General features: G+C 38.2%; 1 protein-coding gene across 1 annotated transcript in view; it reads right to left on the reverse strand.

The window, feature by feature from the left end:
• Positions 1 to 16,203, reverse strand: part of NME5 (NME/NM23 family member 5) — a 33,128-nt gene that overhangs the window by 16,836 nt on the left and 89 nt on the right. Inside the window, exons 2-4 of the mRNA XM_079917006.1 lie at positions 15,928 to 16,102; positions 9,248 to 9,453; positions 8,482 to 8,582 (exon numbers count right to left, since the gene is read on the reverse strand). Coding sequence (XP_079773132.1) covers positions 8,482 to 8,582; positions 9,248 to 9,453; positions 15,928 to 16,056 — 436 coding nt within the window. The 5' untranslated portion in view covers positions 16,057 to 16,102. The remainder of the gene's footprint in view (positions 1 to 8,481; positions 8,583 to 9,247; positions 9,454 to 15,927; positions 16,103 to 16,203) is intronic.

The following is a 16,203-nucleotide window of genomic DNA, read 5'->3' on the forward strand; positions in this document are numbered from 1 at the left end:
TGCAATGGTGAATAGCAGTGCTTCCTTAATTTCTCTTTCAGATTTTTTTAACATTAGTGTATAGGAAAGGAAGAGATTCCTGTGCATTAATTTTGTATCCTACAACTTTACCAAATTCATTGATCAGCTCTAGTAGTTTTCTGGTGGCATCTCTAGGATTCTATTTGTATAGTATCATGTCATCTGTTTTACTTCTTCTTTTCCAATTTGTAATTCTTTTATTTCTTTTTCTTCTCTGATTGCCATGGTTAGGACTTCCAAAACTATGTTGAATAAGAGTGTGAGATTGGACATCCTTGTCTTGTTCCTGATCTTAGAGGAAATGCTTTCAGTTTTTCAGCATTGAGAATGATGTTTGCTGTGGGTTTGTTGTATATGGCCTTTATTATGTTGAGGTGGGTTCCCTCTATGCCCACTTTCTGGAGAGTTTTTATCATAAATGGGTGTTGAATTTTGTCAAAAGCTTTTTCTGCATCTATTGAGATGATCATATGGTATTTCTTCTTCCATTTGTTAATATGGTGTATCACAATGACTGATTTGTGTATATTGAAAAATCCTTGCATCCCTGAGAAAAATCCCGCTTGAACATGGTGTATGATTCTTTTAATGAGTTGTTGGATTCTGTTTGCTAGTATTTTGTTGAGGACTTTTGCATCTATATTCATGAGTAATATTGGTCTGTAATTTTTTTTGTACTATCTTTGTCTGGTTTTGGTATCAGGGTGATGGTGGCCTCATAGAATGAGTTTGGGAGTGTTCCTTGCTCTGCAATTTTTTGGAAGAGTTTGAGACGGATGTTAGCTCTTCTCTAAATGTTTGATAGAATTCACCTGTGAAGCCATTTGGTCCTGGACTTTTGTTTGTTGGAAGATTTTTCTTTTTTTCTTTTTCTTTTTTTTGCAGTATGCAGGCCTCTCACTGTTGTGGCCCTCCCGTTGCGGAGCGCAGGCTCAGGACAAGCAGGCTCAGCAGCCATGGCTCACAGGCCCAGCTGCTCCGTGGCATGTGGGATCTTCCCAGACTGGGGCACGAACCTGTGTCCCCTGCATCAGCAGGCGGACTCTCAACCACTGTGCCACCGGGGAAGCCCTGTTGGAAGATTTTTAATCACAGTTTCTATTTCATTACTTGTTATTGGTCTGTTCATATTTTCTATTTCTTCCTGGTTCAGTCTTGGAAGGTTATACCTTTCTAACAATTTGTCCATTTCTTCCAGGTTGTCCATTTTATTGCCATAGAGTTGCTTGTAGTAGTCTCTTAGGATGCTTTGTATTTCTGTGGTGTCTGTTGTAACCTCCTTTTTCATTTCTAATTTTATTGAGTCCTCGCTCTCTTTTTCTTGATGAGTCTGGCTAATGGCTTGTCAATTTTGTTTATCTTCTCAAGAAGCAGCTTTTAGTTTTATTGATCTTTGCTATTGTTTTCTTTGTTTCTATTACATTTACTTCTGCTCTGATTTTTTTTTTTTTTTTTTTTTTTTGCCAGCCTCTCACTGTTGTGGCCTCTCCTGCTGCGGAGCACAGGCTCCAGACGCCCAGGCTCAGCGGTCATGGCTCACAGGCCCAGCCAGTCCGCAGAATGTGGGATCTTCCCGGACCGGGTCACGAACCCATGTCCCCTGCATCGGCAGGCAGACTCTCAACCACTGCACCACCAGGGAAGCCCTGCTCTGATCTTTATGATTTCTCTGCTTCTGCTAACTTTGGGTTTTGTTTGTTCTTCTTTCTCTAGTTCCTTTAGGTATAAGGTTAGATTGTTTATTTGAGATGTTTCTTGAGGTAGGCTTGTATAGCTATAAACTTCCCTCTTAGAACTGCTTTTGCTGCATCCCATAGGTTTTGGATCGTCGTGTTTTCATTCTCATTTGTCTCTAGGTATTTTTTGATTTCCTCTTTGATTTCTTCAGTGATCTCTTGGTTGTTTAGTAACGTATTGTTTAGCCTCCATGTGTTTGTGTTTTTTACATTTTTTTCCCTGTAACTGATTTCTAATATGATAGCGTTGTGGTCAGAAAAGATGCTTGATATGATTTCAATTTTCTTAATTTGCTGAGGCTTGATTTGTGACCCAAGATGTGATCCCTCCTGGAGAATGTTCCATGTGCACTTGAGAAGAAAGTGTAATCTGCTGTTTTTGGATGGAATGTCCTATAAATATCAATTAAATCTATCTGGTCTATTGTGTCATTTAAAGCTTATGTTTCCTTATTAATTTTCTGTTTGGATGATCTGTCCATTGGTGTAAGTGAGGTGTTAAAGTCCCCCACTATTATTGTGTTACTGTTGATTTCCTCTTTTATAGCTGTTAGCAGTTGCCTTATGTATTGAGGTGCTCCTATGTTGGATGCATATACATTTATAATTGTTATATCTTCTTCTTGGATTGATCCCTTGATCATTATATAGCGTCCTTCCTTGTCTCTTGTAACATTCTTTATTTTAAAGTCTATTTTATCTGATATGAGTATTGCTACTCCAGCTTTCTTTTGATTTCCATTTTCATGGAATATCTTTTTCCATCCCCTCACTTTCAGTCTGTATGTGCCCCTAGGTCTGAAGTGGGTATCTTGTAGACAGCATATATATGGGTCTTGTTTTTGTATCCATTCAGCAAGCCTGTATCTTTTGGTTGGAGCATTTAATCCATTCACGTTTAAGGTAATTATCGATATGTATGTTCCTATTACCGTTTTCTTAATTGTTTTGGGTTTGTTTTTGTAGGTCCTTTTCTTCTCTTGGGTTTCCCACTTAGAGAAGTTCCTTTAGCATTTGTTGTAGAGCTGGTTTGGTGATGCTGAATCCTCTTAGCTTTTGCTTGTCTGTAAAGCTTTTGATTTCTCCATAGAATATGAATGAGATCCTTGCCAGGTAGAGTAATCTTGGTTGTAGGTTCTTCCCTTTCATCACTTTAAGTATATCATGCCACTCCATTCTGGCTTGTAGGGTTTCTGCTGAGAAATCACCTTAACCTTATGGGAGTTCCCTTGTATGTTACTTGTCGTTTTTCCCTTGCTGCTTTCAATAATTTTTCATTGTCTTTAATTTTTGCCAATTTGATTACTACGTGTCTCTGCGTGTTTCTCCTTGGGTTTATCCTGTATGGGACTCTCTGTGGTTCCTGGAATTGGGTGGCTATTTCCTTTCCCGTGTTAGGGAAGTTTTTGACTATAACCTCTTCAAATATTTTCTCGGGTCCCTTCTCTCTCTCTTCCCCTTCTGGGACCCCTATAATGCAAATGTTGTTGTGTTTAATGTTGTCCCAGAAGTCTCTTAGGCTGTCTTCATTTCTTTTCATTCTTTCTTCTTTCTTCTGTTGCGCAGCAGTGAATTCCACCATTCTTCCAGGTCACTTATCCGTTCTTCTGCCTCAGTTATTCTGCTATTGATTCCTTCTAGTGTAGTTTTCATTTCAGTTATTGTATTGTTTATCTGTGTTTGTTTGTACTTTAATTCTTCTAGGTCTTTGTTAAACATTTCTTGTGCCTTCTTGATCTTTGCCTCCATTCTTTTTCCGAGGTCCTGGATCATCTTCACTATTATTATTCTGAATTCTTTTTCTGGAAGGTTGCCTAACTCCACTTCATTTAGTTGCTTTTCTGGGGTGTTATCTTGTTTCTTTATCTGGTACATAGCCCTCTGCCTTTTCATCTTTTCTTTCTGTGAATGTGGTTTTTGTTCCACAGGCTGCAGGACTGTAGTTCTTCTTGCTTCTCGCTTCATTGATTCCTTACTGCACTTATATTCAAGACAGAATTCCATACGTTGGCCCACTGACTACACTGTGTCCTCTATTTACCTCTTCAACCTCATCTTAGTGTCTCTTCCTCCAAATCTTTCAGTTTATATATGTGCCATGTACCATATTCTTTCCTGCTCATCACTTGAGCACTTGCTGTTCTTCTCCTAGAATGTTCTTCCCTTTCTCTGGTTAACCACTATTTATCCTTTGGATTTCAACTAAAATGTCACTCCTCAGTCGGGCCTGTCCTGTTACCAGTCTCTCATGATACCCTCTAATTGCCGTATAGTACTTACCACACAGTAACTATGCAACTCTTAGATAATAACTATGCAATTATATAGGTAATTATTGTTTAGTGGCTATCTTTTGAACACTAAACTATAAACTCCATGGGAGCAGAAACCTCATCTATTTTTTATAATTTTATTTTTTAAAGTTTTATTGAGGTATAGTTCCCTTATCATGAAATTCTTCCACTGAAGTATACAACTTATTTTATTTATTTATTTTTTTTGCGGTATGCGAGCCTCTCACTGCTGTGGCCTCTCCCGTTGCAGAGCACAGGCTCCGGACGCGCACGCCCAGCGACCACGGCTCACGGGCCCAGCCGCTGCACAGCATGTGGGATCCTCTTGGACCAGGGCACAAACCCGTGTCCCCTGCATTGGCAGGCGGACTCCCAACCACTACACCACCGGGGAAGCCCCTATACAACTTATTTAATAAACTTATAATTGTGTGATCCTCACCACAGTCCAGTTTTAGAAAACTTCCATCATCGCAAAAAGGTTTCCTTGTATTCATCTGCAATTCACCACTACCACTCCCACCCCCAGCCCTTGGCAACCACGAAGCTTCTTTCTCTTTCTAAAAACATCTTTTCTGGACATTTCCAATAAATGGATCATATAATATATGGTCTTTTGTGCCTGGATTCTTCTACTTTGCATAATGTTTTGAGGTTCACCCATGTTGTAGCATGTATCAGGAGTCTGTTCCTTTTAATTGTTGAGTAGTATTCCATTGTATGGCTGTATGGCTATACTAAATGCTGTTTATCCATTGGTGAACAGTTGGATTGTTTCCAGTTTGGTGCTGTATTAAATAATGCCACCATGAATATTCACATGTGTTTAAGTAGAGTTACGTTTTCATTTTTCTTGTGTGGGTACATGCTGCCAGGAGTAGAACTGGTAGTGGAGTTACATGTCACGTGGATGTGTTAACATTTTAAGAAATCACCAAACTGTTTCCCAAAGTGGCTGTACCATTTTACAATAATGTATGGAGAATGCCAGTATCTCTATACCCTTGCCATTGATTATAGCATTCTAGTGGGTATGCAGGTGGTATCTCATTGTTTCATTTGCATTTCCCCGATGATTATATTGAGCACTTTTTCATGTGCTTATTAGCCATTCATCTTCTTTTGTGAAATGCCTATTCAATTCTTTTGCCCAGTTTTTAATTCAGTTGTTTGTCTTAGTATTGAATTGTAAACGTTCTTTATATATTCTGGATACAAGTGCTTTACCTGATATATCATTTGCAAATATTTTCTCCCAGTCTGTCGTTATCTTTTCATACTTTTTAAATATATATATATATTTATTTATTTATTTTTGGCTGCATTGGGTCTTCGTTGCCGCGTGTGGGTTTTCTTTAGTTGTGGCGAGCGGGGTGCTACTCTTCACTGCGGTGCACATGCTTCTCATTGCAGTGGCTTCTGTTGTTGCAGAGCACAGGCTCTAGGCATGTGGGCTTCACATGGGCTCAGTATTTGTGGCTCACGGGCTATAGCGTGCAGGTTCAGTAGTTGTGGTGCACGGGGTTAGTTGCTCCATGGCATGTGGGATCTTCCTGGACCAGGGATAGAACCCGTGTCCCCTGCATTGTCAGGTGGATTCTTAACCACTGTGCCACTAGGGAAGTCCCCTTTTCATACTCTTAATGATGGCTTTTAAAGAAGAAAAGCTTTGAATTTTAATGTAGTCCAATTTATCAATATTTTCCTTTATAGATCATACTTTTGATGTCATATTTAAGAGCTTTGTCCAACTCAAGGTAATGAAGATTTTTTATATTTTCTTCTAGATGTTTTTAGCTCTTACGTTTAGGTTGATGATCCATGTTGAGTTAAATTTTGTGTGTGGTGTGATCCAAGGGTCTAAGTTGTTTTGTTTGTTTTTGCATGCGGATATCCAGTTGTCTCTGCACCATTCGTTGAAGAGCCCACCCTCTCTCCATCAAATTTTCTACATACTTTTGTCGAACATCAATTGTACATAAATGTAAGAATCTAATTCTAGATTCTCATTTCTGCTTCATTGATCTTTATGTCTACCCTTATGTCAGGACCATACTGCCTTAATTATTGTGGTTTCATAATAGGTTTTGAAATCAGGTTAGTGGAGGTCCTCCAACTTTGTTCTTTGTTTTCAGAATTGTTTTAGCTCTTCTAGATCCTTTGCAATTCCATATAAATTTTAGAATCAGCTTGTCAATTTCTACATAAAAGCATTCATAGACTTTTATAGGGATTGTATTAAATTTATCAATCAATTTGGAGAGAACTGCCATCTTGACAATATTGACTCTTCCAGGAACAAGTGATGTCTATTTATTTAGATATTCTTGAATTTCTCTCAGCAACATTTTGTGCTTTTCAGTGCACAAGAATTTCACTTCTTTTGTTAAATTTATTATTAAATATCTTATTTTTGATGCTACTGTGAATAAAACTGTTTCCTTAACTTCATTTTTGGATTGTTTGTTTCTGTTTTTGCTGACCATTTATTATCTGTCTCTGACCACTTATTATTTGGAAGTTGGAGGACTTCCACTAACCTGATTTCAAAACCTATTATGAAACCACAATAATTAAGACTGTATGGTACTGACATAAGGATAGACAATAAAGATCAATGAAGCAGAACTGAGAATCTAGAATTAGATTCTTACATTTATGGCCAACTGATTTTCGACAATAGGGCTGGATGAATTAATGAGAAACTAAAAAGGGTTTTCATGTTTCTTACATAGATAAACTTTCAATGTACTTTTAAAAGCTTTTTCATGGCATAATTTATATACTGCATTGTATATTTATTTTTATAGACTTTTAAAATAGAGTCTTCTTGAAAAGAGCAGAGACATCTTATTCATCTTTGTATTTCTGGCACACAGTAGTTAACTCAATAAATTTGTTGAATGAATGGAATATAGCAAAGCTTTGAATCAGCCATCCCTATTAAAAGGGAAGGGAAGAGCACTAGCTTTTTCAAGGATTAGGAATATGTTTTAGAATATCTTTGTAACTTGCTTTAGTGACTCCTCATCATATAGGGTTTTGCATATAGTTCCTGACTGACTGCTAAGCAAGAGGGAGCTCATATCATCAACTCTGAGAACTTTCTCTCAAGAACTTCACATTCTCATAGCAAGAGATCTGCAAGGTAGTAGGTAATAAATCATTTATCTTTATCCTACAACTGCTGCTTCTCAAATGTCTAACTGTATCTAGAGGATTAATTAATGGGTAAAATCAATCTAAAATAACAGTTTAGGGATATAACCCTATGAGTAAGAAGTGCTTCCAAAAATATCTTCTACTTAAGATAAATGAGCTTTTAACTCTATTTTAGTTAAAAGCTAAGGAGGAAAAGTCTAATTCACTAGTAGGACTAAATCTAAAGATCTACCACATTAAAAAGACATCTCATGTTTAAGATGTGCTCCAAAATAATATGGAAGCAGGAAAAGTAGGAGCAGGGGTTATAGATGAAATAATACTGAACTAAACCAACTATACTTCAATTAGAGAAAAAAAAGACTGACCAAAATTGTTGAAGCTGGGTGATGGGTTCATTAGGAGTTTATTATACCATGCTATCTACTTTTGTGTAAATATTCCACAATGAACAGTTCCAACGAAAAAAATATCTTAATGGGATGGATACGACAGAAACTTCTGTCACAGAAATAAAGTATGTAGTAGGCAAATCCTTTTTGTGTACAGATATCTTTAATACAGTTTTTGTTCAAAAATCTGAACTTTTAAATCTCCAAGACAATTTTCAATTTTCTTTGAATAAATCTTCAGCAGAAAATACTGAGGAACAGGTCTAAATTACTTAGAGAAAAAAAAAAAGCCAAAAAAAATTCAAAATTGCCCAATGCTTAGACTTTTCTTTATAATGAAAATCACCAAAACTCCTTTCTGCTCTAAAAATATTACTGAAAATAAACTAAAAACCTCAGTGCTGCTCCTTATTATACCCACTTATAAAAGGTTTATAACTTTCATAACAGGTTGGAAACAAAAAGAGGGCCTGAGAACTATTAATTTCATAAAACCATGAGTTTGTTAGACAAACAGTAAACTGTTAGAGAAAATGGCAAATCAGTCATAATTTCCAAAGAAGATTCTTTTTCAAGTGTAACAAATTTGACTGATGCATTTAGGGATAACTAAAAGGAATTACAACACAGAAGAAGAAAAACCCAAGAGAAAAGAAAGAAAAAAAAGTAAACTCTTCTCAAAATATTCCCTAGAGGTCACAATTTAGTTCTGAGAAAAATGTTTTCTACTCTTGGCTTCAAGTTAAGTAACTACAATTTGACAATATGACAGAATATACTGGAGAAAAACCCTGTTATCTTCCTTCCCAGCTTCATCTCCAAAATAAAAGAGAAAGCAAACAAGTAGATGCAACTAATTACTCATCTGTAACTCACCTGCAGGAAACATGAATCGCATTTCTCTTTCTGCTGCAGCAAAATCATTACTTCCATGAAGTGCATTCCTTAGCTCATCTGTGCCATAAATTGCCCTTAGACTAAAAGCAAGTTAGAGATGATGACCATCCAATCTGACATGCTTTCTTTACTTTTTACATATGCATTCTATTTAGGAATTTTACAGAAGCATCGCCACTTCTCACATATGGAGGTCTTAATCTATTTTGAATTTAAGCATAAATCTATCTACATGAGGGTCAAGTATATTTAAATCTGTGGGAGGGATACACTGGAAAAATAAGAGTTACCTGGGTGAAAAAGAGGTGTTGTTTTGTGACAACTGAAAAAGCAATGCATTTTCAAAGTGCAAGAACTCAATGCCCTCTGGTTTCCAGACATTAATGATAATGCTGAAAATCTGAGTTTCTGGTCCTGCGTTACCAATATTCTATAAAATACCATACCAATTTTCCCATGAAAAATCCTACACCAGTGGCAGTTTAATTCAAGGATGAGAGAAAAATAAGGCTAGTCAACCATAAATCAAAATTCTCTGAGACCTTTTGTGGTATTTGATATTAAAATACACATTTAAGTAGTTAAAACACAAAATGGACCTCCCCCACCCAGCCCTCCACCACCAACAAAAAAAATCAGGTTATTTAGGAAAACTTTCAAATTAAAGGAAATTCCTATTACAATGAAATCAGATTTTTTTTTTCATTTTCATAGTTGGATTCCATTTCTCCCCCAGGAAAGTTACCTGTCTGGGTGTGTCTCCTTAGCTACTAAGCTATTACTTGGTCCCAAGAGTTCTTTCCAGTAAGAGATGGCTTTAAATCTAGCTAATATCATGGCAACAAGTGGTCCAGAACTCATGTAAGCTGTTAAATTGGGGAAAAACATTTTCCCATACTGTTCCACATAAAAGTTACTACATTGCTCAGGGCTGAGACGCAGTTTTCTTCTCTAAAAGAGAAACAAAATCAACAAAAGCATTATTGACAGTTCAATAATACCTCATTCAGTCATTAATAACTTGAAATTAGTACCAATCTGACCACAAATTTGAGATTTATTTTTGTATTATGAACGAAGGGCAAGATAAGAAAGTTAAATGTAGGCTGTAAATAAGAATTATTTAACCTACTTAAGAAAAACTATTCCTGTTGGGCAGCCTCTTTCAACATATGGTATGTTAATGACAAATTCATCATATCTCCTTCTTAAAGTAAAAACACGCCAATCATCAATATTCTGTTAATACATACTTTGTATAAAGCAACAAAATTGAGGGGCTTCCCTGGTGGCGCAGTGGTTGAGAGTCCGCCTGCCGATGCAGGGGAGACGGGTTCGTGCCCCAGTCCGGGAAGAGCCCACATGCCGCGGAGTGGCTGGGCTCATGAGCCACGGTTGCTGAGCCTGCGCGTCCGGAGCCTGTGCTCCGCAACGGGAGAGGCCACAACAGTGAGAGACCCGCGTACCGCAAAAAAAAAAAAAAAAGTAACAAAATTGGACTTTAGAATATTCCAAATTCATCTTTCCCTATCTATTTGTGATATTTTCCTATTCATTGTGAAATTTTCCTACATATTTTCCTACATATTTAGAAATAGTACGCAGTATAATGATGCAGTAAACAAGTTTTTCACTTGAACATGAAAGTTGTATATTCTTTATTCTGGTTCTGCCATAAATATGTTGATTCACTATGATCTTAAGAATGATTAGTTAGCATTAAGTTTGTTAATTTGAAAGAATATGAAATGTTTGGGACAAATAAATGTTAATTTTGTTCACAAATGAGAAACTATATGAATTAATTATTAAATTTTAAAAACCACAGAAGCTGAGTCAGTCATTCTTCCAATTAGAAAGCATCACATTTTCCCTAAGAGCAACTATTTGAGTATATCTCATTTATTTATTTATTTTTGGCTGCGTTCGGTCTTCGTTGCTGCACACGGGCTTTTCTCTAGTTGTGGCAAGAGGGGGTTACTCTTTGTCGCCACGCACGGGCTTCTCATTGCAGTGGCTTCTCTTGTTGAGAAGCACAGGCTCTAGGCACATGGGCTTCAGGAGTTGTGGCAGGTGGGCTCAGTAGTTGTGGCTCGCGGGCTCTAGAGTGCAGGCTCAGTAGTTGTGGTGCACAGGCTTAGTTGCTCCGTGGCATGTGGGATCTTCCCAGACCAGGGCTCGAACCCGTGTCCCCTGCATCGGCAGGCGGGTTCTTAACCACTGCGCCACCAGGGAGGTCCCTTGAGTACATTTTTAAAAAAATAACTCCATTACTACTGTTTGTCAAATTCACTAAAGGTGGATCAGGAGGGAAAGGGCTCAAAATAGAATACAGGGATTCAAAGTAGACATCAAGGAAAACTTGCTGGAGTAAGGATGATGAGACATGGAGATAAATTACTAGGGGAAGGCTAAAAATCTCCAAGATTAAGGCAGATATCTATCTTTCTAAAATGGGTTAGAGGACTTCCCTGGTGGCGCAGTGGTTAAGAATCTGCCTGCCGATGCAGGAGACATGGGTTCGAGCCCTGGTCTGGGAAGATCCCACATGCCACAGAGCAACGAAGCCCGTGCGCCACAACTACTGAGCCTGCGCTCTAGAGCCCGTGAGCCACAACTACTGAGACTGTGTGCCACAACTACTGAAGCCCACATGCCTAGAGCCCATGCTCCGCAACGAGAAGCCACTGCAATGAGAAGCCCGTGTACTGCAACAAAGAGTAGCCCTCGCTCGCCGCAACTAAAGAATAGCCCAAGCGCAGCAATGAAGGCCCAATGCAGCCAAAAATAAATAAATAAATAAATTTATTTAACTAACTAAATAAAATAAAATGGGTTAGATTTTCCTGAGAGTACAGTGTGAATTTTACCAAGTGACCTACCTCTTAAAGCTCCTTCCAAAACTATCATGTGTCTTCAAGTTTCAGAAACTTGATAAAATTGCTTGGTTTGTAGAGAGGGATCTAAACTGCCCAGAGCAAGAATCTTGTAGAGATGCTTACTAGGTAAGTCAGCAATGCTATGAACAGGCTCTACTGGACAAACATAACATTCTCACTAGCCAAGGATCAGTTACAGTACTGTAAAAAAAAAAAAAAAAAAAAGATGCTGACATCTATTCTCATATTAAAATTCATACAGTCAAGAAATAGAAGAAATTTGAGAAGTTATAACAGTGCCTGATTTAGTATAATCCTTGATTCTATTATTTAAAATTAAGATATGCCAGTATTTGTGATTCTTATGCATATTGATTTGAGTGGTTTTTTTTCTGCACTGTAAGCCCTTATCTGCCATTATACCCCTTAACAAGCAAGGGAAGCTATATTCTGCAGGTATGCTAGCTAATGCAGCGTAATTTTAAAAATTAAGGGCTCATCTTAAACTAAAGTTGATACTGAATCAGTGATTCCATCAGTTGCTTTAAAATTAGATCAGATAAACTTTTTTGAAATTTAGATTAATATTTTCACAAAGAGGGAATTCCCTGGCAGTCCAGTGGTTAGGAGTCTGTGCTTTCACTGCCAAGGGCATGGGTTCAATCCCTGGTAGGGGAACTAAGATCCCGCAGCTGCGGCCAAAAAATGAATAGAAATCAACAACAAATATTTTCACAAAGAGGAGTTATTAGTTTGTAACACAGAAAGGCTGCCACCTACTGAAAGAATACATCATATTTTAGGAGTTTTTTCCTAGATGGAACAAGAAAGCCTCAAGTTCAAGGAACTCCCACCTATAATAGAGCCTACTTTTAAAGCATACAGTACAAAGGACAAATGATTCCACTGACATGAGACACCTGGAATAGCAAAGTCATAGAGACAGAAAGTAGAATAGTAGTTACCAGGGGTAAGGAGAGGGCTGAACAGGTAGTTAGTGTTTAATGGGTACAGAGTTTCAGTTTGAGATGACGAAAAAGTTCTAGAGATGGATAGTGGTGATGGCTGCACAACAGTGTGAAGGTACTTAATTCCCCTGAAATGTACACTTAAAAATGGTTAAAAAGGTAAATTTTATGTTGTGTATATTTTATCACAATTAAAACAAAAAAGAAGCATACAATATACCAAGGCGTTCTTTGGTTTGAAACTTCTTGCTGACTAGGGAAAGTGTTAAATATTAGCATTTACACTAAGTTTTTTTTTCTAACACTGTTTTAATTTATAGTTATCATTAACTCCTTAATTATTAAGTTTTTCACTAATTCTTTTCAAAATATGGATTTAAAAGACAAATTGGAAACTTTATATTATTTGTATACTTTGTTTCTTTCTCAAATTAATGAGTAATATACTTACAGGGCTAAAAAATTCAAAGCAATATAAAAAGGTTTATATGAAAAATCTCATTCCCATCCCTGTCCTAACCCAGCCTGTTCTTCCTCGCCCTCAATATGCAACCATTTTTTAATGGTTATTTATCTCCTAGTTTCATTTTGCAAATACCGGCAAACATGTATATTACTTTTTCTCTTTCTATCATAGAAAGTAGCTACACGTTGTTCTGCATCTTGCTTTTTTCCATAAAAGGACACAGAGGGGTTTATAATTAGTTGCATAGTATTCAATTTGGTGGCTCGCCAGGGTCAATTTAACCAATCTTCTAATGCTGGGTTGTTTTCAATCTTTTGCCTGTAAATAAATGCTGCTGCAAAAAATAACCTAGATATAGGTCACTTCATATTAATACATGGGTTATAGGAGAGATTCCCGGATGAGTACTGCTGTGTTTAAGGGTATATGCATCTGTAATACTGATAGATAACTGCCAGATCCCCTTCCATAGGGGTTATGTCATTTACTTTTATATTCTTGCCAGATGGTATCTCAGTGTCATTTTAATTTGCTTTATTCCTGCTTAGAGATTGAGCATCTTTTCCTATGTTTCAGAAGCATTTGTTTTTCTTTTTCTGTGACCATCCACATGTACTGCCCATTTTCAACTGAATTTTTATCCTGTTCTAGCAGCTTTTTATATACTAGGGAGATTAGCCTTTGTGATATGAATTACAAATCTTCTTCCCCAGTCTTGTCATTTGTGTTTTGACTTTGCTTATTATGTTTATTTGGCCATGTGCAAGTCTTTTATATTTATACTTTTTTTTTTTTTTTGCGGTACGCGGGCCTCTCACTGTTGTGGCCTCTCCCGTTGCGGAGCACAGGTTCCGGACGCACAGGCTCAGCGGCCATGGCTCATGGACCCAGCCGCTCCACGGCATGTGGGATCTCCCCGGACCGGGGCACGAACCCATGTCCCCTGCATCAGCAGGCGGACTCTCAACCACTGCGCCACCAGGGAAGCCCCTATATTTATACTTTTATCAATCTTTTCCTTTACGGTACCTAGACTTTATTTTTTTTTAAGTAAATTTATTTATTTATTTATGTCTGTGTTGGGTCTTCATTGCTGCACATGGGCTTTCTCTAGCTGCGGCGAGTGGGGGCTATGCTTCGTTGCAGTGCATGAGCTTCTCACTGCGGTGGCTTCTCTTGTTGCGGAGCACAGGCTCTAGGCACACGGACTTCAGTAGTTGTGGCTCGTGGGCTCAGTAGTTGGGGCTCGCGGGCTCTAGAGTGCAGGCTCAGTAGTTGTGTCGCATGGGTTTAGTGGCTCCGCAGCACGTGGGATCTTCCCAGACCAGGGCTCAAACCCATGTCCCCTGCATTGGCAGGTGGATTCTTAACCACTGCGCCACCAGGGAAGCCCGAGTTTTCTCCTTTTTCTATTTTCTAAAAGATTCAATAGGCAATATGACACTGTATATTTATTAGAGAATAAAAAACTGAAATTTCAAATAAGGATGGTAGAGAAAAAAGGAAGATTAAAAATATTCCATTCTAAAGACGCAGACATAGAGAATGGACTTGAGGACATGGGGAGGGGAAAGGGTAAGTTGGGTCGAAGTGAGAGAGTGGCATGGACATATATACACTACCAAATGTAAAACAGATAGCTAGTGGGAAGCAGCTGCATAGCACAGGGAGGTCAACTCAGTGTTCTGTGACCTAGAGGGGTGGGATAGGGAGGATGGGAGAAAGACGCAAGAGGGAGGAGATATGGGGATATATGTATATGTATAGCTGATTCACTTTGTTATAAAGCAGACACTAACACACCATTGTAAAGCAATTATACTCCAATAAAGATGTTTAAAAAAATTCCATTCTATTTAAGTTTTTTTAAATTTGATAATGTTTAACAACACTCTATATTCATTTTCAAAACTATCAACTGCAGAACAAGTATAAGGCTTAAAACATTAAAAGTTTGTAAATAACTGGAAAAAAAAAAAAACAACCAAAAAAACACCCAACAGGGGCTTCCCTGGTGGCGCAGTGTTTGAGAGTCCGCCTGCCGATGCAGGGGACACGGGTTCGTGCCCCAGTCTGGGAAGATCCCACATGCCACAGATCGGCTGGGCCCGTGAGCCACGGCCGCTGAGCCTGCGCGTAAAAATACCGAACAGTCAAGAGAAGACCAAGTAAATAGACTGTGGCTCATCTGTACAGAAGAGTATTACACAGAAGTTAGGAAGAATGAGATAGATTCACATGTAATGATCTGGAATGCTATCTGAGGGACTCTGTAAAGGGGGTCAAGGGAAGGGGACTGTCCTACTTTATGGGGGAAAAATGTTTGTAAATGCATAAAAAAAATCCTGGAAAAACAGGAAAGTGTTAAGTGGTTGCCTCTCTCTGGAGTTTAGGACTTGAGCTGGGAGAGGAGAGATGGAAGAAAAAGAAATTTTACTTCTCATTTTATATCCTTTTGAAATGTGAAAAAACTTTTGTAATATTATCACATATAGCTTTTATACTTATAAGAATAAACCTAAATTTCATGCTAAATACTAAGGATCTAAATGGGCTGACACATTTACATAAACATTTTTAAAAGGTAAAATCAAAGGTAATCTTGGACTTCCCTGGTGGCGCAGTGGTTAAGAATCCGCCTGCCAAGGCAGGGGTCACAGGTTCGAGCCCTGGTCGGGGAAGATCCCACATGCCGCGGAGCAACTAGGCCCGTGCGCCACAACTACTGAGCCTGTGCTCTAGAGCCCACAAGCCACAACTACCGAAGCCTGCGTGCCCAGAGCCTGTGCTCCGCAACAAGAGGAGCCACCGCAATGAGAAGCCCACGCACTGCGACGAAGAGTAGCCCCTGCTCACTGCAACTAGAGAAAGCCCGTGTGCAGCAACAAAGACCCAATGCAGCCCAAAATAAAAATAAATAATAATAAATTAATTTTAAAAAATAAGGTAATCTAAAATAACAGTTTAGGGATATAACCCTATGCCTAAGAAGAGTTTCCAAATATATCTTCTACTTAAGTGAATTTTAAATTCTATTTTAGTTAAAAGCTAAGGAGGAAAAGCCTAATTCACTAGAGAGAAAAAAAACATGATGATCCTGCCCAGAAGTTACCTGAACAATGGTGAATCCAGATCTGAGAATAATATCTTGTATCTCCTCCTCTTTGTCAACAATATCTGGTTTGATAATGGCCAGAGTCTTTTCTACATAGATCTGAGGTGGGGGCATTGATAGCTCCATTCTGGCTTTTCAGTGTACAATTTAAGAGATTCTTGACTGGTATCAACTGTAATGACAGGCACCCCCCACCAACCCAAATTTAATGTAATTGTGACTAAAGAGCATTATCAGGTGCTTAATTTTATTAATTTATAAAGCTGGAAACTG

Source organism: Stenella coeruleoalba (assembly GCF_951394435.1).
Source record: "Stenella coeruleoalba genome assembly, chromosome: 3".
Lineage (NCBI taxonomy): Eukaryota > Metazoa > Chordata > Mammalia > Artiodactyla > Delphinidae > Stenella > Stenella coeruleoalba.